At 45.3% G+C, this 24790-nt stretch overlaps 12 protein-coding genes across 12 annotated transcripts; 6 read left to right on the top strand and 6 right to left on the bottom strand.

Moving 5' to 3' along the window:
* Positions 1–132: 132 nt before the first annotated feature.
* Positions 133–1314, bottom strand: VTP01DRAFT_5449 (uncharacterized protein; the record flags this gene model as incomplete). Its single annotated transcript, XM_069384242.1, has 1 exon — positions 133–1314. The coding sequence occupies one exon, from the start codon at positions 1312–1314 to the stop codon at positions 133–135; it is 1182 nt and encodes a 393-aa protein (XP_069235366.1).
* Positions 1315–2291: 977 nt separating this feature from the next.
* On the top strand, positions 2292–2937 carry VTP01DRAFT_5448 (uncharacterized protein; the record flags this gene model as incomplete). Its single annotated transcript, XM_069384241.1, has 2 exons — positions 2292–2502; positions 2567–2937. The coding sequence occupies 2 exons, from the start codon at positions 2292–2294 to the stop codon at positions 2935–2937; spliced, it is 582 nt and encodes a 193-aa protein (XP_069235365.1).
* A 758-nt stretch (positions 2938–3695) lies between these two features.
* On the top strand, positions 3696–4585 carry VTP01DRAFT_5447 (uncharacterized protein; the record flags this gene model as incomplete). The annotated part of the gene is made up of 4 exons (XM_069384240.1): positions 3696–3771; positions 3834–3912; positions 4486–4522; positions 4574–4585. 4 exons carry the CDS (start codon positions 3696–3698, stop codon positions 4583–4585), a joined length of 204 nt encoding a protein of 67 aa, XP_069235364.1.
* Positions 4586–4687: 102 nt separating this feature from the next.
* Positions 4688–4927, top strand: VTP01DRAFT_5446 (uncharacterized protein; the record flags this gene model as incomplete). Its single annotated transcript, XM_069384239.1, has 1 exon — positions 4688–4927. One exon carries the CDS (start codon positions 4688–4690, stop codon positions 4925–4927), a length of 240 nt encoding a protein of 79 aa, XP_069235363.1.
* A 93-nt stretch (positions 4928–5020) lies between these two features.
* Positions 5021–6123, bottom strand: VTP01DRAFT_5445 (uncharacterized protein; the record flags this gene model as incomplete). Its single annotated transcript, XM_069384238.1, has 4 exons — positions 5021–5248; positions 5301–5401; positions 5454–5472; positions 6112–6123. 4 exons carry the CDS (start codon positions 6121–6123, stop codon positions 5021–5023), a joined length of 360 nt encoding a protein of 119 aa, XP_069235362.1.
* Positions 6124–6361: 238 nt separating this feature from the next.
* Positions 6362–7112, bottom strand: VTP01DRAFT_5444 (40S ribosomal protein uS15; the record flags this gene model as incomplete). Its single annotated transcript, XM_069384237.1, has 4 exons — positions 6362–6395; positions 6570–6910; positions 6969–7037; positions 7101–7112. 4 exons carry the CDS (start codon positions 7110–7112, stop codon positions 6362–6364), a joined length of 456 nt encoding a protein of 151 aa, XP_069235361.1.
* A 279-nt stretch (positions 7113–7391) lies between these two features.
* Positions 7392–9857, bottom strand: VTP01DRAFT_5443 (uncharacterized protein; the record flags this gene model as incomplete). Its single annotated transcript, XM_069384236.1, has 4 exons — positions 7392–8672; positions 8736–9158; positions 9241–9601; positions 9667–9857. 4 exons carry the CDS (start codon positions 9855–9857, stop codon positions 7392–7394), a joined length of 2256 nt encoding a protein of 751 aa, XP_069235360.1.
* A 3530-nt stretch (positions 9858–13387) lies between these two features.
* VTP01DRAFT_5442 (uncharacterized protein) lies at positions 13388–13648 on the bottom strand (the record flags this gene model as incomplete). The annotated part of the gene is made up of 1 exon (XM_069384235.1): positions 13388–13648. The coding sequence occupies one exon, from the start codon at positions 13646–13648 to the stop codon at positions 13388–13390; it is 261 nt and encodes an 86-aa protein (XP_069235359.1).
* Positions 13649–14703: 1055 nt separating this feature from the next.
* Positions 14704–16841, top strand: VTP01DRAFT_5441 (uncharacterized protein; the record flags this gene model as incomplete). The annotated part of the gene is made up of 8 exons (XM_069384234.1): positions 14704–14749; positions 14826–14909; positions 14977–15099; positions 15164–15277; positions 15335–15457; positions 15512–16384; positions 16440–16586; positions 16645–16841. The coding sequence occupies 8 exons, from the start codon at positions 14704–14706 to the stop codon at positions 16839–16841; spliced, it is 1707 nt and encodes a 568-aa protein (XP_069235358.1).
* A 287-nt stretch (positions 16842–17128) lies between these two features.
* VTP01DRAFT_5440 (uncharacterized protein) lies at positions 17129–19700 on the bottom strand (the record flags this gene model as incomplete). Its single annotated transcript, XM_069384233.1, has 7 exons — positions 17129–17588; positions 17657–18156; positions 18260–18339; positions 18403–18465; positions 18543–18715; positions 19146–19209; positions 19355–19700. The coding sequence occupies 7 exons, from the start codon at positions 19698–19700 to the stop codon at positions 17129–17131; spliced, it is 1686 nt and encodes a 561-aa protein (XP_069235357.1).
* Positions 19701–21317: 1617 nt separating this feature from the next.
* VTP01DRAFT_5439 (uncharacterized protein) lies at positions 21318–21705 on the top strand (the record flags this gene model as incomplete). The annotated part of the gene is made up of 2 exons (XM_069384231.1): positions 21318–21428; positions 21493–21705. 2 exons carry the CDS (start codon positions 21318–21320, stop codon positions 21703–21705), a joined length of 324 nt encoding a protein of 107 aa, XP_069235356.1.
* Positions 21706–23064: 1359 nt separating this feature from the next.
* Positions 23065–24734, top strand: VTP01DRAFT_5438 (uncharacterized protein; the record flags this gene model as incomplete). Its single annotated transcript, XM_069384230.1, has 4 exons — positions 23065–23091; positions 23158–23375; positions 23433–23887; positions 23959–24734. 4 exons carry the CDS (start codon positions 23065–23067, stop codon positions 24732–24734), a joined length of 1476 nt encoding a protein of 491 aa, XP_069235355.1.
* Between the last annotated feature and the right edge of the window lie 56 nt (positions 24735–24790).

Below are 24790 nucleotides of genomic sequence, written 5' to 3'. Positions count from 1 at the left end.
ATACAGCTGCAAAGATGGTATATTACATTTGATATACAACGACTAGCAACTCGAGCTATGCTTGAGAGAAAAGAATTTACAATGTTGATATTTACAATGTTGATCGTTCAGGCCAGAGGATTAAAAAATAAATCAGCCTCTAACGCTTCTGTCCATCGCAGAGACAAAACTGGCATCGTCGCTCGATACTGAAACTGCTTCGCTTGCGTCGTCGCTAGGAGGAACATATTGCGTTTCAACAGCGTTAGAGCCATTGTTTTCAGTCTCGCCAGAAGGAACAGATCGTCCTTGTTTAGCATTGGCATCATCCTTATCAGATGGATTGTGGTCAGCTTCGTTAGATGGGGTAGGTCGCTGCTCAGCAGCGTCATCGTTGGTATTGGATGGGTAGTGGTCAGTTTGGTTAGAAGGAATATGTTGCTGCTCGGCGTTTTCATTATCTGCATTGGTATCCTCCTGATCGTCGTCGTTGTTGCTGTGATCGGTACTTGTATTTATTTCATTGTTATCGTCGTCGTCGGAAGTAGTAGTAGTATTAGTCGCTAGCTGTTGTTCCTTTTCCCTATCGCCACCCTCATCGTTGTCGACGAGACCTTTCTGCTTAAGTAATTCCTTGTATTTTGGATTGAAGAATTCGCGATCGAAATCGAGTTGATGGATAGATTGTTTCGGTTTGATAAAAGGTACCTGTTCAGCTGACAACATGTACAGACACTTTGGCTTGGCTCCGGCAATGTCATAGTTGCGACACTTGAACACTATAGAAATTCTAAGCGGACGACGATATTCGATCTTTTCAGACATGATGACTGGTAATTGACAAAAGCATTTGGGGAGTGTTTTCAAATGACGCACCAAGTAGCCGTTGGTGATATGAAACAAGACACAGAAAGTGTAGTTAAAGTACGGACATGTCCTCAGCTCAGGATCGTGCTCGCTAAAGTGCTTCCCCGTCTCCAAGACCTTGCGAAACATATCCCAGGCGTATCCGTGGATATGGAACCCGCAGATCCGTTTTTCTGATTCAACCGTCCACCAGTGGCAATCGTAAAGGACACCATGTCCATAGATAGTAGTCTTTCTTGCCAGTTTGCCGCAAAAGCACAGAGGAGGATCAGGCATTTTGCGCAGCTTTTCTTGAATGGGTATTCGTAACCATTGATTCGTTAGGAGCTCTTTGGATATGCGTTCCAATCTGTGATCAACGGAGGAGCCCGTTTCGTAGCCGTCAATGACATTGCGCCAGTCATCTGACGGAGAGTAGTTTGCATTGACAGGTTCGTGGAGAATTCTCTGCCACGGTTGATCGGACATGGTGTGGTCATGGGTCATTGTTCGGGTTCAAACAAAGAAGGACGGCGGACCGAACGCTTCCGCCCTCTTCTTGGTTTCCTTTTCTGGATCGTTTTCAATGCTCGTACCTTAATCGCCGCAGCGCGGTTCCTATGTTCATTAAATCCAAAGTTATGGCTTTGGTGGCGCATAGCTCTGTCGCTTTATCTTGCTAGTGCGCCACTTGGCAACCGTGCACGCCTCTTGCTTCGCCACCTCATCACATCGACATATTATTAATCCTCTTATCTTATCTTATCTATAGACACAAGGCACACCATTCATCAATCGTGGAAACATTAACTTCCAACCTTGCCTTTATACTATACCTTAATCCCAATTTTAACTTATCACATATCACAGGGAGCTCTACAATATATGGCAGTTGTAGTAGTAGTAATCTAAACGAATGATGTGGGTGGAGCAGAGATGGTACTATTACAAATCGTACATAAGCGGATCTATACTTTTTTCCCCTGGAAGATTCCGCTTCCAGGGTACATCATGAGAAAAAGAAAAGGCATTGGATGATCAAGCTTTCCTATCATGACGGACCACTGAAAAGAACGGCTGGTGCGGAAAGGGAAACAAAAGGAAACTCTATTCGTCATCATTTGCGAATAACGTTATTTCAAAAGCAGGGTCAGCAGGTAAAGATAACTGCACATTGAAAGCTCCAGAAGGTACTCGATGGATAGCGATGATGACATACATCATACATATCAGTTGTCTGTGTGAAACTCTCAGGAGGAGTGAAAGGCCGAAAGCGGCAAGCTGATGATGCCGCTACTGCTGCGGGACGAAAAACTGCCGCAGTGTTGCTCCGACCCTATCTTTTTCGCGCGCGGAGACGGCGCATGCTCTTAGCTAGGAACCACATCAACCGGCTATAAATACCCGTTCCATTGTTGCTTTTTTTTTCATTGCTTGTTTGCATTTCTCTTCTTTGAACAAGTATCATGAGCGAACTCGGTTGCTACGTTACTGAAATCTACCCTCGCGACCTGCCAAACTTCCACCACAGAAGTCTCCACGAAGCGGATAGCAACCTCTTCCATGCATACAAAGTCAACAAATCGCACAGACATTTCGCACTGTCGCCCGTGATTGAAGAGGTTGACGAAGAAGAGGATACCGAAAACCAAATAATGGCACATGATAATCACCATAGTTATCATGCCGACCCCCATCGCCGGAACAAGCGATTTTCCACATCATCGCTCGAAACTATCAGCGAAGAGCAAGATGACATTGAATGAAAAAGCACTTGCACCACTGATCCGAGTCTCCGACATACGCACGCCCTCCTATCTCCCACCATCTCGTTCTGTTGTTTCCTTCCCTTTCCTTTTGCATCTTACCACCCGTTTTTGTACAACCACCATCGTTTTTGTTCCGCCGTCGTTCCCGAATGACAGCAGCAGCAGCTTTTGTACATACCCACTCATATACATCCTCATTCCCTACCGTTCATTCCAATATATATATGTCCTGCAATTTTGTACAGTTGAAAACTTTTTATATGCAGTGCTGGAAGTTGTATTTGATCAGACCCAGCGAAAATGGGCCATCAGTCTGAATTTGAGCCGTAATAAAATTGACTGAGCCATCCCCGTGAAAATGAGCCATTGTGCCCAAATTGAGCCAGCCTAAGCGTATCTGGGCCACCTGGCCATGAACTTGAGCCGGATGGATAACATTCAGAAGACAGTAGAACATTACTTTTTTTATTCAAATAGGCGCATTCATAATCCCTTCTCACCAGCCAGGCAGCATTCCCAGAACGTCAGCGAATGCCGTGTCTAGCGTGGGCAGTCTTCGCGAATGATACGTTCAGATGCACCCCGAACACAGTGCGGGATGTGCAGGGTCAGCGAAAAAAGGTCATTCATCTGTTTTTGGTCTGCGGTGAGCCGCTTCCAACAATATGGATCACTTCGTCTAACCTGGATCAACACAGCAAACTTGTGTTATTACCATAAAACTGGGACACTCAGGGAATTTGAATCAAGGTCAGTGTAAGGCATGCATAAGCTGAACCTCTTGAGATTCAGCTGCGACAAAAGTGATAGCTCCAAGTCTCAAGCATCAAGTTCGACGTCTTCGACACTATCAGCTTTGGATCTCAAGTGGGTTCAGCAAACATATGACGGACTCCATGCAACCAAAAATGGTGGCTGGATAACCAGAGCGCCAGGAAGAGAAAAGAAGGCCGTCGGGGACCAAATGCGTAAGCAGCTCATGCAGGATACATAAAGCAACTTTATTAACACACCTGCCTTTTCCAAAACTCATTACATTCGCGAATCATCGATCCGAAAGACGCTGTGTGGTCTGACTCCGAGTATTTCTCGTCTGAGGAGATGGCTGAAATCAGCTCCCAAACTGCCAGATCTACCTCCCGAGCTGAGAGAGTACTTGTTTTCGTACCTCGGGAAGGTAAGTTGCTTATTTTAGGTCGTATGATCAAACATTGGGCTAAAGGCAATTCTTTATTCTAGAGAGACCTCGAGAGTCTTTTGCAGCGTCGCCAAGAAGTAGATTTCCACCCTCTTACACAAGCCGATCTTTATTGAGCACGTAAATCGATCGTAGAGGCGATGGATATCTTCTTCTACAAGCACCTGCCGATCAACGGCAATACCGAGGCTGACCTCATCCATTGCATCTGGGGCTTCATAGATAAATGGTGTGATGAGTCGGTGATGGAAGTCCACTGGTAAGTTTCATGGCTAATCAATTATCTGAGACATGTAAACGATCATAGTAGAGAAAAGGCAAGCACCGCTTCTTCAATAAGAAAGAATGCTGCACGACTCTCCAGCAGCAGCAGCATGTGGTGACGAGTGGTTAGCGTGAGATAGTAGTAATAGACAGAGACAGTAAAATAGTGAGACTCTTGTAAGGTTCTTCAGATCGAAGATGATGTTATATGTTCGTTTCATTCTCCTCTTTCTCTTACAACCTTGGATATCACACAGCAGCATTGGCCAGCTGGCCAACTGGGACCAAGATGGATTTACGATTCTCCTACCTCGAGCACGAGTACGGTTGCTCTCTTAAATAACGAAGGCGATAAAGGAGGGTCCGCTCAAGCTACCCAGGACACTGAAGGACACGTTTGTCCAATTGGCTAAGAACTCCCGATCAAAGGTACGGGCGGTTAAATTCGGCGGATTTCTCATCTCTGGTAAAATAGTGTAGTGCTCGCTTTGTGGACGCTTACTAACGCGTATTTTAGGTCTACAAGTAGCGGCATACATACTCGATTCCCCTGCGGGATCAGTTTGCCGAATCACAAAAGTGAGGCCCTTACGAGTTCCCACGTTCCGAGAAACAGTTCTCCAAAAAGATCATGCCGCTGGTATCGTTGGTGTGGCAAATCAAAACCATGGTGAAGACAACTGTGGAGGCTGTGGAGGCGGATGACACCATCGTCTTGCCCACGATTGACGGATCTCCTCCTTGCCCCATCCCCCCGGTGCATGGCTTCGCCAAGCCCAAGGCATCCCGTAAGAGAACAATCACGGAGGCTCTGACTGAACCTGGCTACTTCACTTGCCACGCGTCCATTTTCATGTATTTCCTTGTATGATTCCCTTGTTCATATCCGTACATATGCCCATTTTCTTTTTCCACACATTCCGTGTTTTCTTATGCGTTGTACTCTCTTTGTTTATATCAACCTTTACTTCCGCATCCATAAGGATCTGATGTGCATTGAGAAAGTACGAAGCAGACGACCAGAAACGCGCATGTTAACAGGCGAAATTGATTTCGGTCTTTGCCACTCCATGTGCAGAAAACGAAACATGATGTTTAACAAGGCAAGGGATAATAAGAGCAGGTATTCCAAAGCCGGCACAGATGTCATCGTGATGCTTTCATCCATAAGGGGAGTTCGTCGAATGGAACGCTAATATGAGAGTTACCGAAGCGTCAACTAAGCAAGTACCATATGAGTTTACCAGCAATCGCATATATTCATCGTCTTCGATCTGCCCTCCTGCTTCCGCTTCGTGCTTCCTCCGGTGCAATCGTCTTGAGCATGCTATGGCAACTACAGACCCTAAAATTGCCTCTTCAGAATCAGCATGCATATATTTGATTGTCTGCTGTACCTGAACCAATACTTCTCGTCTGGAAGTACCTTTTTCCCAAAAGTAATGTCGCATTTTGTGAATTTTATAATACATTTATACACCAAAACGACAAATTGCAGCGACAATAATATTTGGAAAAGGTGTATGCTTGTCTTGAATTTAACCACGACTGAAGCCACAACTTGTACTGCCTATGGATTCATCAGTTACGTGACTACGCAGGACCGGAGAGGGACAAGGAAAAGGAACTTTCATTAGACTGGCTCATTTTCGCTTGGGTGGCTCAATCTCAAATACAGACTGGTGGCACATTTTCGCTGGGTCTGATCAACTTCAACTTCCAGCACTGTACATAGAAAGAGACGATAACAAATATATATAGATATATATATATATATATATACGTACTAGCCGAAGATTCAAATACAACTGACGAGTTTCATTGCTTTTTCATATGATGAAGAAAACAAGCAGACAAATTTGAAAGAAATCACGAGAAAGCTGCATTGAAGGCTTGGGAAAACTTTTTCCTGGCATCATGGAATACTCCCGTGACCACAAGATATAGTCGTGTAGCTGCTATTTTCTATTACTTCGAACCATGTGCGGAAACAGTCTACAGACTTCCTTCTCGAAGTTTACATGCCCATTTCGGAAGAATAGATGCAAGATTTACCCATTCACCCATCGCTTATAATACGCGTTTATTCCGAAACCCAAATCAGAATGTCACCAATATCGCTCTACGTTATATCTCTCGTCTTTGATTCAGGACAATGTAGAGTCACCAGGTGAGCAGCAGCAAGACAGCTACCCCGTTGATAAGTTTATTGGAATAGAGTGTATACCATTTAAATGAAAACTTTTTGTCGATCGAAGAAGCAACGTACACTGCATCCGTAGACCTTGATGCCGACTTAATTTGTTTAAGCGACCAAAGTAGAAGCCGTGGCAGATTCACTACAAAAAAAGAAAAAAGTTGGTCAAGGTAGACAGTTACCGAGCACAGCTGCATGTCTCTGTATCGAGGCATGCCAAACGCTGAACCCTGACGCAATGTCCTGATGATGGTAATAATGGAAACTCTTCCCTGCAGGTTGCAGTTGCAAATATCATAAGAAGAAAAAAGGATACTATTTCCAGTTGGGAGGCAACTGGCCAGAGGTCTTGTAGTAACGAGCAAGACGGTGGATACGGGACTCGGTCAAGATCAAGTGATACTTGCCGTCCTTATCCTTGCGGTTACGCTCCAAATGCTTACGGATGGAGACAGCCTTCTTGATCAGATGATACAAATCCTCAGGGATCTCGGGGGCAAGGCCGTTCGATTTAAGGATCCGAAGGATCTTGTTGCCGGTGACAGACTTGACCTGAGGAATACCGTGCGAGTCGCGAAGGATCACACCAATCTGAGCTGGCGAAAGACCCTTCTTTGCATTCTTGCAAATCATGTCGACGACTTCATCGGAAGAAGTCTGAAGACCGCGTGTAAGCGAACAAACAAAGTTTCATGCACAATGTCCCCAGATTTACCTTCAACCACGAAGGAGGAGAGCGACGGTAAGGGAGGGCACTGCTGGCAATGCCTTTACCACGGCTGTACTGTTGGTTACAAGAAAGCGTTTAGCGTATTGTAACGATTGCGTCGTGGTTGGCAATGCGTACCATGCGACCCATTTTTGATTAATGTATTACACGCGAAAAGTCTGAAAAGAGAAACGAAGGGAGCGAAAAAAATTTCGGCAGAGCAAAATCATGAACAGTGGCAGCAGCAGCAGCCACCATCAACATCGCCGCCACCCAGCCAACACAGTCATCTTTAAGCAGCGCATCATCCATGTGTGTAAAAAAAAGATGCTATATATTTATTTAAAATTACATGCATACAATCATTATTAATAAGTTGAAAAAAGAAGAAAAAATACAGGAGGTATTAATACAGAAATGTATTACAGGCTAGCAGATAGCGCAAACATTGGAAGCATTGGCACCGGCCAGCGGGCAATTATCGGGAGTGGCGTTGATGTCGAAACCGCCGTTACCCCACCAGTTGGGAGTGTATCCGGATCCGGTAACGACGCCAAAGATGACCAGAGTTGCGATAGCGACACCAGAGTCGAAGGCTGCAGAGGTAACATAGTTGTACTTGACCCACCACTCGTGCCTGTATCTGCGGATCCAGAACATGAACACAAAACCGGCTGCACACCACGCAGAAAAGTTGATAGGGGTGGCGGGAGGCATCATACCGGTGGCGTTGAAGATAAGAGGAATGTGGACATACTTGAGCCATTCGATCTTGGGCCACTTTCTGGAAGCAAGCCAGAACGGAATGGGTGCAAGGAAGCCGACAAGGAACATCCAAAGCATGGACTGGTAAACTGAACCGTTGCCGAACATGCGGGCGGGACCGATAGTACCCCAAATAATAGATGCGGAATAGAAGGTGTGAGCGCTGGGGCAAGTGAACGGATAGCCCTCAGGTGTACAGATATTGGGCACAGATTCCATGAGCCATCGAGCAACAGCGAGGTTAATCACACCTGCAAGCATGGTTGCAATGACTTGCACGCGGAACATATCACGAGGAGGAATCTTGAGATAATGTCCGAGCTTCAAGTCGCTGACAAAGGTAAGACCCTGAGCCATGCTGATATAACCATAGGTCTTGAAGGTAACGTTTGCGATGGGGTATCCGGGCATAGCAAAACCGATAATGAATTCAGTAATGACATTGAGACCAGGTTGCTGGTTAGTAATAGCTTGAATGATACCGATAGGAAGGATGAAGAACCCGGAGAGTGCCATGGCCAGGATAACACCCCACCATGGAAGCTGCAAGTTCCAGACATAGCAGACGGCGAAGCTGACAGCAAATGAAATGACATAGATAGAAATGTACCAGTAGTGAGGAACTTCTGGGTATGCTCGCATAAGCTTGCCGTGGATATCCTGAGCTTCACTGCGAGAGCGCTTCCACTGAGCGATAATATCCTTGCCGTGGTAGAGAATAGTGTGGGTAATGACGGAAGTCAAGCCAGCAAAGCCGATACCGTAGGTGAATCCAAAGAAGCTGGACATGTACAAGGGACCATATTCTTCGTAGGCAGTGACGTTCAAGGTAGATTCAGGTGTGAGCACCACTGAGTTGTCCCAGATTGTACCGTCCTTGGCAAAAAGCGAAGAAGTGAAAATAGGGAAAGTTTGAGCATTCCATGTGTTGGTGTAATAGAGGGCCTACAGAAGATGAGAAAAATTAGATATGGTCATTCGCACCGCTACAAAATTCCTACTACTTACGGGAGAGAGGATCCAAGCTACAATGACAAAACCCACGGCGACGTTGGCAATAACCCACCAGGGGACAACAAGAGGCGACTGAAGATAGGATACAATGGTAGCCCAGTCAAAAGACAAGGAAAGCAAACCGAGACCGTTAGCAGCACCGGTGATTTGAGCCAGAGTACGGTTCTCGGGCGCGATCCAGCAGGCCCAGGAGAACATGGTCAATACGGTGAAGAAGTAGCCTGGAATCCAGTAGTAAACGAACATGGCAGCAAAGCAATAGAAGAACCATCGGAGACGAGTTGGACCGCTCCAGTTCTTGTCCACAATGTGGAAAGAGCGGAAGAGTGAAATGTTGGAGAAGTTGCCAGGCCATGTCATGGAAGGGGGATAGACCAAGAATGGACGCAAGAGACCAGCCATACCGAAACCGACAAGCTACATTATCGCGAAGAACATGTCAATAATTTTTACGCAATTGGGAATGATGGAAGTTAGGGTTGTGGGGGGGGGAATATACCTGAGTAGTCCAGATCAAGAGGATACCGCCTCCCCAGCCAATATCTTGGTTGTACCAGAGCTTCTGGATGGTGATGATATCGACGGCGTACGCAGTGTTGAAGGCACAGTTACCGGCGACGGTTATGAGGACGTGTTCTTTCATGTTGAACGGACCAGGGTTGAAGAACTGAGATTTGGGAATGGCCTTTTCCATGATTTTGCCGATGGGCATACTGAGCAACTGGACAACCAGAGGCGAGATCTGCATGGCGTTTCGTCTGTACCAGAAGAACTGGTTGACGAAACCCATAAGACAAGCGAAGATGATGGCGAGAGACCACATACGGAAAGTATTGACTGGAAGTGTTGGATCATCGGTGCTGGTAGCAGTTTATTAACCATGAAAACTTAAGTGCAATGAGAAATAATAGTTGCGTCCACTTACTTTGGCACAATAATTCTGACTTCTTCGATGGGAGAGTCTTCCTCATCCTCGATGTGGACCTGTCCTGTCTCGTGGTCGTATGAAGACGAGCTCAACTTTTCGTCGTAAGCATCGCGGGTGGTAGTCTTCTGGGATTTGACGACTCGTTCGTCTACCCGTGTTTCGTATTTTTCCGTGGCTACAGTCTCCATTGCCGTTGTTCAAAGAAGAAAAAAGCAAGTCGGACAATAGAGGGAAGAGATGAGCGGCAGACAGAGAAGAGCGCTAGGCTAAAGGGAATTTTTCGGGTACTGCAAGCTCGTTTATATATCACGGGCAATTGTGAGCAATTTCAACGTAGGTGTACCACCCTATCTATGCCGCCCTCTCCTGATAAGCACACGCATGAAGATGGAATTGAAGCCTTGCCTGTGCGACGGTGGCGGACATTGCCTCGTACAAAAATGTCTTAAATCACCCGTTTTAGGTTACTGAGAAGTTTGCCACCGTCGAACTCCACAATCTGTATTGAAATGACAACGATATCCTCCTAGCTCGACAATGTTCAGGATGTGGGAAAATGCATTTATCAGGTATATGCATATTTGTTTTGCATAGAGTACATTTCTCCTTAAACTCTGCGTACCAGCGAAAGAGAGAAACATCGGATGCAAAATAGAGTCAATGCCCAATCAGGAAGTTTTAGGCAGTGACCACAGTTGAACTCAACCTTCCATATTGGCGAGATAATGCCTTTTTGGTAATGTTCAAGAAATCTGTGTTCACACTGGACATTGTACATCGTGCATGACCATACTGGCAAAGAAAAGATGCTTTTCTGCGGCAACGTCACAAAGTTTTTGGGACGCAACAACGTTGATCTGAACATTATGTTTCTCGCAGCAGCTACATGCAATCTATCAGAGTCAGATCTGCAATAATTGATTCTTGACAAGCGCATCAGGAACTACAGTTAGAGTTACGCTTTCTGCCGTCAGAATGAAACATGTGTCACATGGTGACCAAAGCTCGAATTCCCAATCGAAGTTTTCCGATGACTTGCCACCGATGGGTAACCAATATCCATCTAGCCGCCATCAACCACACAAGGTCGACATTTCTATCTTAGCGCTAGCCTAAATCAGAAATTTTGACCCTAAAAAACTGGCTGTCTGCTTCTCTTGTCACAAATCAGCATACATAGCCACAGTTTGGGATTTAGTAAAAGTAGTATGACCTTTCAGAGCTTTTTTTTTCTCTCTCGCGACAAAAGAAGCATATCCGCATCCTCCGAGCTTCTTGATTCTGACGCTAAGCAGCTATTCTTGCTTTCCCACGGCTGCTCCTTGAAAGTGTTTCGATATTCTGTTTGGTTATTCTTTCCATTTCTTCTTTTCTGCTCTTGATATCAAGCTCAAAGCACAAGTTTGATCCGTCTCCAGAGTAACACCAAATGCAGCTGCCGACAATGGGATAAAATGCTTGGCAACGTTATTTTAATTTTAGTATTCTTCTGACTGAGATCAGAAAAGCGCAATGTCAAAAGCCCTTCCAAAATCTATTGACACAATGCTGAATATACTTCACTCAGCCTGATCTCGTGTTCATGTTTACGCCGTGTTTCACGACCTTGCTCATTGACTTTTACGAACGCTTCAACTTCTCTACGAAAAAGGCCGGCGAGAAGACGGTCTAAGATTCGATTTGCTTGAAACACGACAGCGGATTACGGCGCCGCCGCGTCGTGTCAAGGAGTCGCACTATGATGTCGTTGGTTTACTCCATACCCTTGATAGCAAGGTATACTGGCGAGATGTGGGGTTCCGGAAGTCGAATGAGGAGATGAAGACCAAAGCCAGATTTGCAGCTTTGCGAAGGAATTAATGAGACAATCGAGTCTCATCAACCCAGAAAAAATAGATTTAATTCGTCTATCTTTTGATGACCGGCTCATTAAACATGGTTTGCGGAGAAGGACCTCAAACCTTGAGAGGGCTGGACAAAGGGAGCGTTGTCTTTACCCTGGAATCCCGAATGGTTGGTGCATGTTTCTTTTAGTATATATCTAAACTACTTGACAGAGAATCCCTCCTAATGAAACGTCGATGACTTGGAACGTCATCCGACAAGCCGAAAATGGCCAGCTGAACCATATACCCCTCAGAGTTGTAAGATAATAATGCTGTTCACTGTATCGGTATCTATCTCGCTTTGTTTTTTCTTCTTTAGGGATGACCTTGCCTATCTTCAGGATGGTTTGCCCACGCGGCATCTCTATTCGTAAGCATCTAATTCAATAATATCCAGAATGCTGATATACCATCCAGCTCTATGTAAACTTATTGCATTGCTGAACAATTGCTGATGAAATGAAAGTATTGTACATAGTTTGCTAACGTTCATATTAGCGGAATAGCATATGTAAATAGTTGACTGGCTATACGTAGTGGTTATCTGAGGATCCAACTAGCAGTCGTGCGTAACGCGCTAAACTTCCCATGTTTCAAAGTATCGAAGAAACTCGCTGGCAGCAATTTGGATACGCCAGATGAGATCCGTTGAGGTGTGCAATAGTTTTCTGAACAATGGCGTGAAAACTAATGTCCAAAATGGTATAGAGAGACTCGGCACTTGGGATGTGTGGCGCTCTGTATTGCTCCATTGCCACCAATCATTTTTTCTCACAGTTGTTGCTTCTGTATTGCGCATGCTAGTTACACTATCCGGTAGGACAAGAAGAAAAAATAATGGCCTTCTGATAAGCAACCTATTCCGATCGTTTCTTTCCGAGGGACAAGAGAGAAAAATGCTTCCATATGCCAGCAACAAAAAATAGGTCTGTCACGCCTCTTTCAGCCGTATGATCAGATGTCACTTGGGCCTTTTCAGGGCAAAATAACCATATTTGGGCTCACTTTGTGTGCTAGCTAATTTCGCGAGCAGTTTGTTGTGCTTCAGCCTTTAGCGCTTCTGCATTATCGAAAACCTTGTTCAAGAGGGAGAAAGCCTTACGCAGAGGCGGCCGTTTATTATGAAATTTCTTTGGATCCGCTTGTTCCATCAATAGGGAATCTAATATGTGTGGGGCGAGGAACGCGAGTCGTATTAATAAAGTTATTGATAGCCTACCAGCCCATCCAAATACATCTGGACAGCTGTGCCACTGTCCTCTTGTCATCAACAGTGGCCTAGACCAAGGATTACCGGTTTGCATATAAAACCTGAGAATACGACGCATACTCATGGCGCCGACTATATCACGATGTAATTGGTTTTCAACTATCTTCTTTCCGCCGACACTCGCTCCTTATCATCTCTGCCGCACGCCCATATTCTATTCCACCCTTGCGCAGAATCAAGTCTGGGCGTATGAGATTCTGCTTAGTGCTGACGGAGGAGCAGTCGTCTACTGCCTTGTGCTCGTTGAAACGGAAGGAGACTGAGAGACACTAACTATTGGAGCATATAAACAAGAAGGAAACTGTACAGTCGGGTGTCGATATGGAGATCTATCAAGCAAACTCTCAAGTCGGATGACAGATTCCACTGGTATAATGATCAACATTGCAGCACCGTCTTCTGCACCCATTCTTCATCAAAATGGTGACAAGGGTCGAAAGGTCCCAGTTGCATGGATATCCGTCTTATTATTGCTGGGATGCTCTCTCTGCCGAGTCATCGTCTGAGACGTTGTCGATCTTCTTTCTGTGTTAGCTAAAAAACACTCGTTTTAAGCCTTCTTCTAGCGGTGGCATCTTTGGGTTTCCAGAAACCACTTCGTATCCTCAATATTTTCGCCGATTTTTTTTATTGGAATATGCTCCGGACGCACAAATGTACGTTCCGGTCGCGTCGTCTGTAATCTAAGCGCCAGCGACTGCAAAGCTGTAGGAGCCTTGATCCCGTCGTTACCAATAGACACCATGTTCAAGTAAGGCATCGAGTTCTTCAGTGTCTTGTAACTAGCGTCAACGATCAAGATGTTCATGAACTTTCGTGTCATTTCGATGCTCTTCGTATGAAGCCAGAGGAGACGGCGTTGGGTGCCATACTGTATCGTAGGATGGTTATCTCAGTCCATATATCAGAAATATATGGAAAATATTCTGACGCTCCTACACCGCGTCACGATTCAAAGATACAGCTAAATCAATTCATTCATATGTCCATCTAACGGTTGTGGAAGATGCCTAATAGGTACCATATACACCACACGATCCCATCTGGAGAATTGCTACTCAGGCTCAAAACATATTGTCTCGAAAACTAGTAGCGGTGCCAACGACGGTTTTAGACAGGTCTATAACATGGGGATTGCAGAAATAGTATTTTCTTGTCATTGTATGGCGGCCGTTCGTCTTGTCCTACATCTAACGTGGTCCGCCGTGTTTCATGTTTTCAAACATCTGCTCCGGTTTCCTCTTTCGGATCTGCTGTCATCGTTTCTCTCACGTCCTTTTGACAAGCGAAGTAAATTCTTCCGGTCATTTGGGAGCACTTTACACGAACGCAAACCAGTTTCCCATTTTGCGAAAGGCAGTGCATTTATCCGTAATTGCTGTTGCTGCTACTTGCATGGATCGGATGTATATTGTCAAGGGTGATGTTGGTAGCTTTTAGGCCTAGCAGAAAATTATAATAGGCAAGAATGAAGTGTTATGTGGGAGTGTGTGTGTGATACGCATCTGCAGAAAATCAGCTGAAAGTAAGGACTAATTAAATGAAGAAAAAAGCACGGCATAAGCTTGCACTGCCTGCTGTTGGAACTCGCGAGCATGCCTGCAGCAGCCCAGGAAACCCAAAGAAGCCTGTGATCGCTGCGGGTTCGTTTTCCATTTCCGTCACATCCGCACCCAGGCTTCCACTTTTCCAGTGTGCTTCGTCCACCTTGTACGTTTTACCCCATCGCATACTATTGTAGACAGCAGCTGTACGGTGAAAAACCTGATCTCCTTTCCGGTTTTACTTGGGACACCCACTCTTGAACACCGTTTATCTGAAACTTTACCCGACCTTTCAACGTTCCACACATAATCCGTATTCTTCGTGTAATTGACAATGGGCAACGTTTCCAGCTGCTCCTGCTGCCAGGATTGCTTTGGGAGTAAGTTGTCCGCAACACATATACACACTTTATTCGTCGCTCCAATCTCACAATGGCTGTGCATTCAACCGAAAAGAACAAGGCCGTGCAGGTTTATACGAGCCATTGCTGCAGGAAAATGAACGAGAAGCTATAACAGCATTGCTGCAATACCTCGAAAGTAGGTTCCTTCTTTCGCTTTATCTGTCAATCGGTGGAACAATGTAAAGCTTACAAAACACGAATAGACCGCAACCACAGAAACTTCTTTGAGGGAGAACCTTTGCGAGCATTATCGACACTAGCCTTCTCGGATAACGTTGATTTGCAGCGATCAGCAGCGCTGGCTTTTGCAGAAATCACAGAGAAAGGTGATTAGAAAGATGGGGGGAGGCGAAAAGGAAACAGCTGTTCTGATCGAGGCATATTCTTCAGACGTGCGGCAAGTTGGACGAGACACATTGAATCCCATCCTATTTCTGCTACAGTCGCACGATGTTGAGGTACAGCGAGCAGCAAGCGCAGCATTGGGCAACTTGGCGGTTAACAGTAAGTTTCGGGTACTGAGGGGACTCTGTCAACAGACAAATTGATGACTTGCTACAGCCGAAAACAAACTCTTGATCGTCAAGCTGGGAGGCCTGGAGCAGCTCATTCGTCAAATGGGCAGTCCGAACGTAGAAGTTCAATGCAACGCGGTTGGCTGCATTACAAATCTTGCGACACATGGTACTATGATCTGCATGATTGAAAATGCGTACATTTATTGATGATAAACTTTAGATGAGAATAAGGCAAAGATCGCCAAGTCGGATGCCTTGCGGTTACTCGTCGATTTGGCTCGCTCCAAAGACCAACGTGTCCAACGCAATGCTACCGGTGCCCTTCTCAATATGACACATACACAAGAAAATCGGCAGCAGCTTGTCAACGCAGGAGCCATACCTGTGCTTATTGGTCTCCTTAGCTCGTCCGATGCCGATGTTCAGTATTACTGCACGACAGCGCTTAGCAACATTGCTGTGGACGCCAGCAACAGAAAGAAACTGGCACAAACCGACTCGAAACTAGTGCAGTACCTGATTGCACTTATGGAAACAAAGAGTCTCAAGGTTCAATGCCAAGCTGCCTTGGCTCTTCGAAATCTTGCATCCGATGAAAAATACCAACTCGAAATCGTCCGTTGCAAAGGTCTTACACCCCTTCTCCGCTTACTCAAATCATCATTCCTTCCGCTCATCCTTTCATCTGTCGCATGCATCCGCAACATATCCATTCATCCGGCGAACGAGTCACCCATCATCGACGAAGGTTTCGTTAACCCTTTGATTGAACTCTTATCATATGATGACAATGAAGAAATCCAGTGCCACGCGATATCTACGTTGCGTAACCTAGCTGCTAGCTCTGAACGCAACAAACGCGCGATCGTCGAAGCCGGCGCTGTTGAACGTATCAAGACCTTGATCAACCATGTACCGACGAGCGTGCAAACAGAAATGACGGCCGCCATTGCTGTTCTGGCTCTGAGCGACGAGCTAAAACAACGATTGCTGGGCATGAATGTACTTGAAGTGCTTATACCATTGACAGCGAGTCAGAACATAGAAGTACAGGGTAACTCAGCAGCTGCTATCGGCAATTTAAGTTCAAAAGGTATATGCAAAAGTCGTCGCTTATATTTCCTGTTGTTTACTTATAATTGCAACAGTCAAGGATTATTCACCTTTCATCAAAGTCTGGAAGACACCGTCGGGAGGATTATTAAGCTTTTTGATTCGATTCCTGGACGAGGGCCAAGACATTGCTTTCCAGCACATTGGTGTGTGGACCATCGAGCAGTTTCTAGAAGGAAATGGTATAATGTTGCTTGCTCATGCATCAAACAATTTTCTAACTGTTACCCTTTTCGCTAGATCCCGGACTCTTATCTCGAATAACAGACTCGGAGGAAATTGTAAAGTCAGTGACACGCATAGCAGAGTACTCTTACGGTTCGAAGTCCAAAGAAGGCGATGAAAACAATGAAGATCTGGATGGTGACATTTACAAGCTTGCCAAGAAGGTTATAAAGCTTTTGAAAGGCGAAGTAGACGAAGAAGGAAAGAAATAGTAGTAAACAACAACATAAGTGATATCCCATTCCAGCGTCCATCATCTCCCACAACATCCCTCCCCTATCCCCCACCCAGATTACTGCACACTTAATAACTTTTGTTATGTCACAACTCTTGCGGATTAAACAATGCTTTCTTCTTTTTTCCCCATAAACTACGAAACAAAAATGCTAACTAATCAATTAAGAAAGTAGTATATAACTAGAATAGTAATATATACGAATCAGGCTTTGAACGCGTACAATATATATAGTACTGTATGCGACCGTTTATATTAATTACTTTATGGCATCTGTGGATGAAGCACGAGGTTCGATGCAGATGAGGTGGTTGATATTTCACTGGGATCCGGGTCCGTGCGTTTCAAGGCTTCTGCAAAGTGGCGGCGCTGCTCATCGAGTGATGTCGGAGAGCCGTGGCGAGGTGGAGCACGGACCTGGTTCGTCATTGTATTGTACCGCAGCTGTTCCTGCTCGACCTCTGTCGACAAGCCTGTAAAGTCTAAACGAGGATGGCTGGTCCTTGAACCGTTTTTTAGGTTTTCTATGTCAAAGGACTTTTTGTAGCTCGAACGTAAAGTGTCGTCCCACTTTGTCAAGCTCATGCCGCTTGTGACTCTGTCGTTCTTGGATCCTGTAAAGCCACGGCTTGCAACTGCAGAGTTTGTAAATGCTGTGGCTGATCGGTTCGACGAACCAGCGACCGAACCGAATCCTGAACCACCGAGGCTAGCGATACGTGGGCTAAGTAAAAGAAATAGATTGTTAGTGGTAACGATGCTACTGCGATTCTATCATCCGTTGCTTCATACTTTAGAATGACAGAGAATTCAATGAACGCTGTCGCAATTACACCGTCATATGTCCACAACATAGCTATTGTCAGATTGTACGCTGTATTTTCTTGGATTGGATCACGCAGTGCTCCGTACAAGCCGAGTACCACCGCAAACAGCGCGAGGCATCCAAACCCGGTTAGGATGATGATTTTCACTTTAAGTGCGCCAAGTTTGATCTTTGCAATATCCACGCGATCGTCCTTTCTTTGGAGTAGATGGTGGCTTAACAGTCGAAGCAAACGTATGCCGGCATACAGGATGAGTAAGGCGAGGAACCCGGTGTAGAATGTCCAGAGATAGTACAATGCGCTCGTGAATTTCGCAGCCAGTTCATTGTTGCCTCGAAGTGCAAACACGCCGGCAGCAATTGAGCATATATTGTTCGATATGAAGGGTGTTGTGATGACTAGGACGCAAATACCATCGACCAGCTTTGGTATCCTGATCCAAGCTTCGTAGATCACTTTGCTGCTCTGTGATTATACATTTAGAAAATTTAGAGGGTATAAAAATGGAGCATTTGAGATGATGAGACTGCTGGGAAATACATATGCTAGTTGCACAATTGGGGCTTACATCTGAAAGCGTATGCGCCACACCAAACATGTAACACGCCAGCGCTGCGATGCCAAACTGCCAAGGGAACTCGAAAATGACTGAATGCATATCCGTTCCTGCGTGAGTATATGTATGTGTATCCAATAGTAGCAACGACTTACATGACCGAAAGGCTACATTCGGTGCAGCGTCCGAGACCATAATTGCTGCATGGATCATTCGCACTACACAAAGAAACAAAAATAGAATCAATTGGATTTGTCCGTTTTTAGCTGTTTTCTTCCTTCCAAATAATCCGTACAGAAGTTGAAAATGATACCAAATAGTCCCATAGCTTCTATAGGCTTTGGTCGAGGAAAACCAGTCCGACAATCAAAGATCTGCTGTTTCAGATTGACGAGTCTGTGATACAGCAAGCCGCAAGCTTCACCGAGGGCAAAGAAAAAACGATAAATATGAGTCGATTGCGATAGTCTTTGATCGAATTGATATCTCGAGTGATCACATACCAACCAGGGCGACAACTGCGGATACAATGGCGTTTACCAAGTAAACGATTTTCATGACCGATTCCTCTTGACAGCCATAAATAGTCAATCTCCAATCACAGTGGCAGATCCCCTGGTCATCGCACGTTCGCCAAAAGACGCCTTTGGCAGTGGGATTTTCATTCATATCCATTATTCAAATAGCTAGCGCCTAATTAACGCGCGCGCACAAACACACTCTTTCTCTCAATCGAGGATGGGGTGCTTGGTAGACCTTTAGCAAAACGGAAAGAAGGAAGAAAGAAATTTCTACCCCAAAGTAATGGGTAGCATAGAGAAATTAATTAATTTCTGTTCTTTTTTGGGGAGACGTGGGTAACGCTGATCCTCTCAAAATGAGTGGTAGCGAGATCAACTCCGTTTCTGAAAGCCGAAGTTCCTGTTGCACAGCAGCAGCAACGACATCAGAGAGGCCACGCGCTGTTCACAAATGAAGTTTCTTGCTGCTGCTGCTGCTCCTTGTTGCTGCTTGAACAATAAATCGGGAGTGCGATGCGAGTGCAGCAAGATTCAATCAGGGATAAAGAATTTAGTCCGAACAGACGCCCCGACTACATATCAATACCTGATACTGCCGCATTCAGTAAGCTTCTGTGCAGCTTCCAACCTAACTGATGTCTATCGATCCTAACTAGCGTAACAGTTTTGCACAGCCCAATGGGACCCCTGATCTTTAAGTGATACAAGGACACGTATCTTAGGCCGCAACAGGAAAAGTACCCTTCTTTGGTGCATTCGCTTCCAATGTATAACTGCACCAGCACTTTCCACGGGAAAAATTGTGAAATGACGGGTTGCGTGCGTTGCTGCCACGCTTCAGTAGCGCGACATATAAGTAGGCGTTTGCCACAATTTTCTTCATACAGGACAAGTGATGGCTGCTGTACTTGGCGGATATATAAAATATGCATTCTTTTCTCCTGTGTGTAGAAACAACAGCATCACATCATATTTAACCAATGTTTGGGTTTCAGGGATACATGCAGGCATGCTCCTCTCCATATAACTGTGGCTGAGAAAATATCTGTTGCACGACATTATCTACCCTACTTTTTCGAATCTCCAAGAAATTTGATATTAATCTTACAAAGTGTAGAAGGCCTGCTTCAACTATACTGTATCTAAATTCGTGCATTTTAATGATTAAGTAAGCCGCTTACGCTCCAGTAATTGATGTCTATGTGCTACCTGGAAATTGGACCGTCGATTTGTTGCTCTCTACTTGATTTGCCATAGCAGCACATGGACGTATCGCAATCCCTCCCATGTCTCTATATCTGTGGGAAGCTGACTGGAGCCTACGATGCTATCGTTTTCACTCAAGATGACTGGGTGAAGACTTTACCATTCCTCTATAGAGTCGAAAGTGTGTGTTAGAAGCAGATCGTAGTGCGTGTCTGTCCGAGACTGTTCTCATTATATGTATGTACATAGCAGAGAAGGAGATGTTTGTTACGGTTGATTTTGCCAACTGTGCTTCAGCGAGTCAATATCTGAATGCTTTGAAGTGGCCTGCAAAGAATAATGGTACATGACTATCCAAATACGCCCGAATCCGAAGAACAATGAATGCAAGCGACGAGAGAGCGGCGACGCAAAATCAGGTTGCTGCTTTAAGAGAACAAACAGCATTGCTTCCTTTCTCTTTTTGTCAACTAGCAACCATCCGCAAGATCGAAGATCTGGACAAAGTGCTGCAGGCTGACTACGCGTTTTCGCCACTACGTCCACCAAGACGTCCGTCATATTCACTAAAATTTCGTCAGGCTTCTGAGCATGTAAGGACACCACGTGTGGGACGATGAAGATCGTAAGCATGAGGAAAAGTAACGATCGTTCAAACCTCTGTTGACTTACCATTTTGGCAGGAACCTCTGAAAATGACATGACCTTCCTTCCAAGACTGGTTTCCTCCAAAAATAATCTGAATCTTCCTTGTGTTGTTCCAGGAACGCTGTCTGTCACGAAGAAGTGTCAAAGTCCTGCTTAGATTCCTAGGCTCGTTCTTCGAGGCAGTCTTCCACGTCCACCTTCTCCCGTCTATAATGGCAACCGTCTGCTTATCAAACTTGCCGTGAAGAATTGCCACGACGAAGTTAAGAGGAGGCATATGTGAATCCAATTGCATGCATAAACATAAGGAAGTTTATCGTATCCAACTACTCCGTGTTCGCAACCAGGAAGCGCAAGAGAAATCTTCCTGAAGTCGATAATGCGAACTTCATCGTTTTTCGCGATCTATTGCCAAGCGCATTGGATTATGGCTCCAAATACGTACTATGTTGGAGGCACTAAAATATATGTCGATACAAAGTATAATCAATCTACAAATTCTAGACATTGTTAGCCTCAGAGTCTTTAAATATGCTCCTATATCTTACAGTTGCGAGCAGAAGTTGCGGATGTTTTACGCGCTTTTTACAACAGCTGAGAGGCTCAGCATGAAAAAATGAACACGGGGCATATACGAAGAACGAGAATGCAGCCGTGTCACGGCAGAAGAGAAAAGATACATTGCCAAGAACGAAATGGATAATCAATTTTGCTATGAAGATGGGCACGGCAACGTCGTTGATGAACATCGCGGGTCTGGACCCATGGACTATCCTGTGGACGAGGAGACGTACGTTCTTGAAACAGTGAGTTCGCATACGCAGTATTTGTGCAATATGGCAAATCAAAGAAAATACAAGCTGCCCAAAGACTTTGCTTGACCCAATCAATTTATTTATCGACAAGGCAGACTCTGCAATGGAAGCACCGTTCGTCCTCCGGTTTTTAACGCGAAAGTACATGACCAAGAGTTCGGCCTTCAGGTTATCGCCGATAAACGCACTGCTTCGCAAAGACAAGCGGGCGCCGAGGAGCCACTACGGAAGCGGTGCGACACCGGAGCTACGCCAGACCAGGAAATAGAAGCTGGGTCGATTGTAGATAAAGTGCAGGAGTTTGCTGGCAGAAAGCAAGTGGCAGATGAATAAGGCATGAGCGAATACCAATTCGCACGCCATTACTTCACAAACAGTGATAATGTGGATCTTATGGTGAAGCAAGGTCATCCCAAGCATTCTGCAGCTCGTAGGCTCCAAAAGATAACGCGAACTAAACTGGATTACGCTGTGACTACGGAAAAGAGAGACGTGCTATTTCAGCTTGCGAGGGCAACTTCAATAGAGGACATAAGACTTTCTGGTTATCCGATATCTAAGTTGTAAAGCACCCGACATCAATTTCACTGGGGTGGTGGTGGAAGGTTCATAAGGACTGAAAACGATTACGGCGCGAACATAGTAGACACACCGTGGTTGCAGTAATAGATGCTGAGAATTCCCGTGGCGGAACAGCGAGCACTCACAACTGCGTATGTAAAATCACAGAAATGTCGTATGTACCAAAGCTCGATGGAAGTCTGCGTGCGGCAAATGGAAAGAGAGATTGCCGATACCATCAACGCTGTAAAACGGTTGACATTGATGAAAAAAGCTGCGATGTTCCAGGTTTGCTGGGGACATGTCATTTGCAAACTGGAAGCAATACATGCCAACTTCAAGGATTGGGTAAGATCTAACAACATCTATTTAAGGAAAATAGGCTTCCAACATTGTGATGTAGAAACCTCCCGCTATGGAGCGGGAGCTACCAAGGATACATGAAAAAACAATGATACCCCAGTTACGAAGAAAAAAAAAGCGTTCCTTGATTCCTTTCCATAAGTAAGTAGCCTTCTGTTGATCAATCCCCCAGGATACCGTAAAATGCCATCCCTTGACGGTTGTTTTATATTCAAATAAATATACATATCTCCTCCATCAAAGAAAAAGTTTTCTTTATCTCGATTTGCATTTGCAACTTGTAATTAAATGGATAATGTCAGTGTACGTGTCCAGTTAACTATGGTCCCTGACGGATCCAGCCGACCATATACAGTACAGTATTTAAGGAGCATCACATCAGCAAAAATATGATAGCACTGTCTACAAGGAACGCTCATTTTAAAACTGAATTATCAATCGGAAACTAAACCTTATAAATACATTAATGAGCCATAAAGCTCTGGATGCATCGGATTAACATTATGAAATATCACGGCTTTCTTGATGCAACCAGATGCATCGAACCAGATAAATCTCCACGACCAGCTCGTGGGATTCCAGTTGGTGACAATGCAAAACTCCGCCTGATTTTTCCCACGAAAGAACAGTTTTTCTCAATCTCTTGACATTCGTCCTCTTCTTCCTCCTTCTCCTGCGCGTTCCCTCCCTCAAGCTCAAAAAGATGCAGGCTTTAAAGCTCTCACTCTCGGTAATTACTCACGCAGCAACCAATTCCACGCAGCCTAGGATCTAAACAAAGGTTACCTACGGATAGTTGGCCGGACGACACACCTCTAGACTACATACCTCCGTGGTGTCTAGACGCATACCGAGACTGCCACACAAACGCACCGTGCTGGACACGCGTATGAACATCATTGTTCCTCTCGCACTCGACCGAAAGCTCCATACTTCTCGCATGTTGCAAGCCACGAAACCGTTTTTGCTCGCAGACATTGGAGAAGGCATTACAGAGTGCGAGGTCATCCAATGGTAAATACTGTGAGCTTGCAAGTCCATTGACAGAGGACTTACTCGATAACGCGAAAGGTTTGTAGAGCCGGGCTCAACTGTCGCAGAATTTGACAAGATATGTGAAGTGCAGTCGGACAAAGCATCTGTCGAGATCACATCCCGGTTTGCGGGAACTATCAAGAAATTGCACTATGATGTAAACGAGATTGCCAAAGTCGGTCAGCCGCTTGTAGATATCGAGGTCGCTGACGAGGAGGTTGAAGGAGCAAGTGTCGAGACTCAACAGCAGCAGCAGCCACCGGCTGTCAACAGCGGAGAAGGGCCCAAAGACACCGCACCGTCGACTCCCGCGCCTTCCAATAACTTCCAGCGAGAGCTCAAAGACCCTTCATTGTTGAGCCTTGCTACGCCGGCCGTTCGAAGAATCTGCAAAGAGAACAACGTTGATGTCACCAAGGTACGAGGTACCGGCAAGGACGGTCGAGTTCTCAAAGAGGATGTCATGGCATATCTCGCCGGAAAGCAGGAATGTAAGTTTAAACTATTTGGGAAAAATGCTTGGATTGAAGATTGAATGGGAGTTTGTTTTGCTATCATCAAGCATTGCAACCAACTCCAGCAGCTACTGTACCGCCTGTGTCTGGAACAGAGGATCGCACAGAACCATTGACCACTATCCAGAAAGCAATGTTCAAGTCTATGACGAAATCGCTCTCAATTCCGCAATTGGGCTACAAGGATGAAATGGAGCTCAATGCAACCACACAATACAGAGCTGCACTCAACAAACACATTGCAAGCAATCCGGGACTGTATCCGTTCAAAAAGATGTCGTACATGCCCATCTTTATCAAGTGTCTATCCATTGCTCTTTCCCATTACCCAATTATGAACGCGTCCCTAACAGGCGGCAATGATCCAAACAATGTAAGACTAACCTATCGCAAAGCACACAACATCGGTATCGCCATGGACACCCCTCAAGGCCTCATTGTCCCCAACATCAAGAACGTCGAATCCAAAACCATCTTTGAAGTCGCCACTGAAATTCATCGATTAACTGAGCTCGGCGCGAAAAATGCTATTCCGCCCGCTGACCTTCAGGGTGGAACAATCACCGTCTCCAACATTGGCACTGTCGGTGGCACCTACGCCAATCCGGTCATTGTTTCCTCTGAGCTTGCGATTGTAGCCTTGGGTAGAATGCAGACACTGCCTCGATTCGACGAGACTGGCAACGTCGTAGCAAAGCAGATCATCCCGATCAGCTGGTCTGCCGACCATAGAGTAATCGACGGTGCGACTATCGCGCGCTTCGGTAACCACTGGAAGAATTTGGTAGAAAACCCGGCTCTGCTTGCCAGCGAGCTGCGTTAAATGCGCATACGTGTGTACAATATTATTTTATATAAAATGGAACTGTAATAGCATAA

The sequence above is a fragment of the Rhizomucor pusillus genome (genome assembly GCF_041956525.1).
Source record: "Rhizomucor pusillus strain CBS 183.67 unplaced genomic scaffold VTP01scaffold_22, whole genome shotgun sequence".
In the NCBI taxonomy this organism is placed as follows: Eukaryota; Fungi; Mucoromycota; class Mucoromycetes; order Mucorales; family Lichtheimiaceae; genus Rhizomucor; species Rhizomucor pusillus.
This window is presented reverse-complemented; position numbering and strand designations above follow the sequence as displayed.